The sequence below is a fragment of the Adiantum capillus-veneris genome, chromosome 15, assembly GCF_014529385.1.
Source record: "Adiantum capillus-veneris isolate H3 chromosome 15, ASM1452938v2, whole genome shotgun sequence".
NCBI classification, from domain to species: domain Eukaryota; kingdom Viridiplantae; phylum Streptophyta; class Polypodiopsida; order Polypodiales; family Pteridaceae; genus Adiantum; species Adiantum capillus-veneris.
The window spans coordinates 85870828-85873351 of record NC_140945.1 but is presented as its reverse complement, the minus strand read 5'-3'; the positions used below and the strand labels follow the sequence as shown (position 1 = coordinate 85873351).

Genomic DNA, 2524 nt, shown 5'->3' with positions numbered 1-2524 from the left:
TACGACGATTGGGGGTCATACAAGAAAAGGCACTCTTGGCCGAGGTAAGGAAACTGCTGGAGGTGGGATTCATCTATCCTGTAGAAAACTCAGAATGGGTGTCACCCGTAGTGGTGACGCCTAAAAAGAATGGTAAGTGGAGGGTCTGTGTTGACTACAAACCACTAAATGCAGCTACAAAGAGAGACCACTTTCCTCTCCCTTTCTTGGATGAAATTTTGAATGAAGTAGAGGGTTTTGAATGCTATACCGTCTGTGATGGTTATTCTGGATACTTTCAAATACGCATAGTCTTGGAAGATCAGCTAAAAACCACTTTTATCATGCCATTGGGTTGTTTTTCATACAGGGCTATGCCATTTGGTCTCACAAATGCACCTGCCACATTCCAAAGATATGTCACATATGTTTTTCAACCGTTCTTTGGAACATCCATAAGAGTGTTCATTGATGATTTTTGTATATATATAGCTCCCGTATTTCACAGTTAGAAAAGGTAACTGAAGGTTTGGCCAGGTTGCAGAGCCTAGGTGGGCAATTAAATGTGGATAAATGCCACATTGGGGAGAGTAAAGTCATTCTACTAGGCCATGAAATTTCAGCAAAAGGTATCAACGTCGACCCAAGTAAGGTGTCCGCACTCATAGCCCTACCTTCACCAACGACCGCACGTCAACTGGTCTCTTTTCTACAGAAGGTGAGGTACTTAAGTAGATTCATACATCTACTATCACAACTTGTTCTACCACTGCAACAACTCACTCAAAGATCAACTTTCACTTGGGACGAGGAAAGCGAACATCACTACAACAAGGTAAAGGAGGTGTTAGCCACTCTGCCAACTATCTCACCACCTAAGTGGGATGAAAAATTCTGTGTCACCTCAAGTGTTGGTGATGACTCATTGGGGGCTGTGCTACTCCAAAAGGATACGACGAAATCAAACTGAACAGAAAGACTAGAGTCCCTAGCGATATTTCTTTTATATTCTTAAAGACTTGCACAAGAGTGCTATGAGATCAAAATGCCTTAATTTTGAATAGTAGAGTAGCTACTAACAGAAAACTTAGGACTAGGTTTCACATGCCACATCATCATTTGGTAGCACAATGACCATGATTTCAATCCATCTTTTAAAAAAATATATATAAAGACAAATAAATAACATTGAGACGGTTACTTAGGTTAATTATCTTATCGACAAATAATTAATTGTTTGACAATAGACAAATTCAGTGATGCAACAAACACATGTCAGTATATATCATCAATAAGTTTATGTACATGTGTGCAAAATGTGTGGTGATCAATCCTCACATATACAAAACAAATATCATCATCACATACGATTTACCAATGCACACTGAAAAATACATATATAACGATCCCAAATATGCAAAAGAAATCTCTGCGCAGGATCACTATGTGATCCATCACTACTGGAAGATTCACTATCATTGGTCTCATGATCACTAGTGCCACCACCACTGGTCCGAACCGTGGGACTACGGCTGTCCCGATCTCTGCGATCGTCACCATCATGGCTAGTGATTGGGCCGAGGCTCCTCTCAGCCTCTCGACGTCGCCCCTCGGCCTCCTGTCGAGCCACCTCTGTCATATCAGCCTCCCCATGCTGCTCTTGTATTAGTTAGTGAAATGAAAAAAGAATATATTACAGTTACCATGAAAAAAACTAAAAAGCAAAACAAAGATACGTACAAGTGGATCTGGAGTGTCAGCAAGTGTCTGACACAAAGCACGATAGCCGCAGTATGTGACGTACTCTATCTCCTGTGCCGTCAGTGCACAACCATAGTCTTTCGTCTACATTAAGACACAACCAAAGACTTATTAATTTTTGCATTCAATAATACTACCTTTAAAAGTTAAAATGTGAATGGTCTATACTCACAAATGTGGCCACAAATCCATCTCGTCCCATCCGCCCCAGTCTAGATGTGTGACATAAAGCTACTCTCTTTCTTGCTGTCTCCTAAGCAAATTTGAATAAACAAAATAACATAGATTAGTGAAAGTTAGAATCAATCTAGGAAAGTTCATATTAGTTCTAATATATATTACCAAAGGCACACACCTTTTGTTGGGAAAATTAATGCGTAGGCGCATCTCCTTGCGGAACAATTTCCATGTCTCCATGCAAATGGTTGCCTTTCTCTTGTTTGACTGCACCATACAATAGCGCCTGTTTATTTTTTAAAGTACAATAAGCGTCATAATGTACCATATAACTATTAGACTTCAATGTTTTGTTACTTTTGTGGAATTTTTATTTGGTCATTTGATAAATGTCTCATTGTTTTATGGTAATTGAAATTCAGATTCGGATCAATCATAGGGTACACCACCACCTCCTACTAGTGGTAGCCGGGGTGCACAGAGTTCCGATACTGCACATGAACCCGTTTACGATGATTTCTACTACGATGAGACTATTATATGCTAGTGTGCTCGTTGTTGTGGCACGTATCGCAAGCCACGACGGGAGTGCTTTTCACATCAGATG

At 40.1% G+C, this 2524-nt stretch overlaps 1 protein-coding gene across 1 annotated transcript; it reads right to left on the bottom strand.

The window, feature by feature from the left end:
• Window positions 1-1339: 1339 nt before the first annotated feature.
• On the bottom strand, window positions 1340-2193 carry LOC147441010 (uncharacterized). The gene is made up of 4 exons (XM_086483376.1): window positions 2092-2193; window positions 1913-1990; window positions 1716-1824; window positions 1340-1638 (listed from the first exon to the last, which is right to left on the bottom strand). The coding sequence occupies exons 1-4, from the start codon at window positions 2191-2193 to the stop codon at window positions 1340-1342; spliced, it is 588 nt and encodes a 195-aa protein (XP_086339502.1).
• Window positions 2194-2524: the final 331 nt, after the last annotated feature.

What these genes read in the sequence shown, in the direction of transcription:
- LOC147441010 (XM_086483376.1), bottom strand. Translation starts at nt 2,193, where the DNA reads ATGGTGCAGTCAAACAAGAGAAAGGCAACCATTTGCATGGAGACATGG. An exon ending in ATTTTCCCAACAAAAGGTGT is followed by an intron (nt 1,991 to 2,091) that starts GTGCCTTTGGTA and finishes TTTGCTTAGGAG; the next exon opens with ACAGCAAGAAAGAGAGTAGC. An exon ending in CACTCCAGATCCACTTGTAC is followed by an intron (nt 1,639 to 1,715) that starts GTATCTTTGTTT and finishes AACTAATACAAG; the next exon opens with AGCAGCATGGGGAGGCTGAT.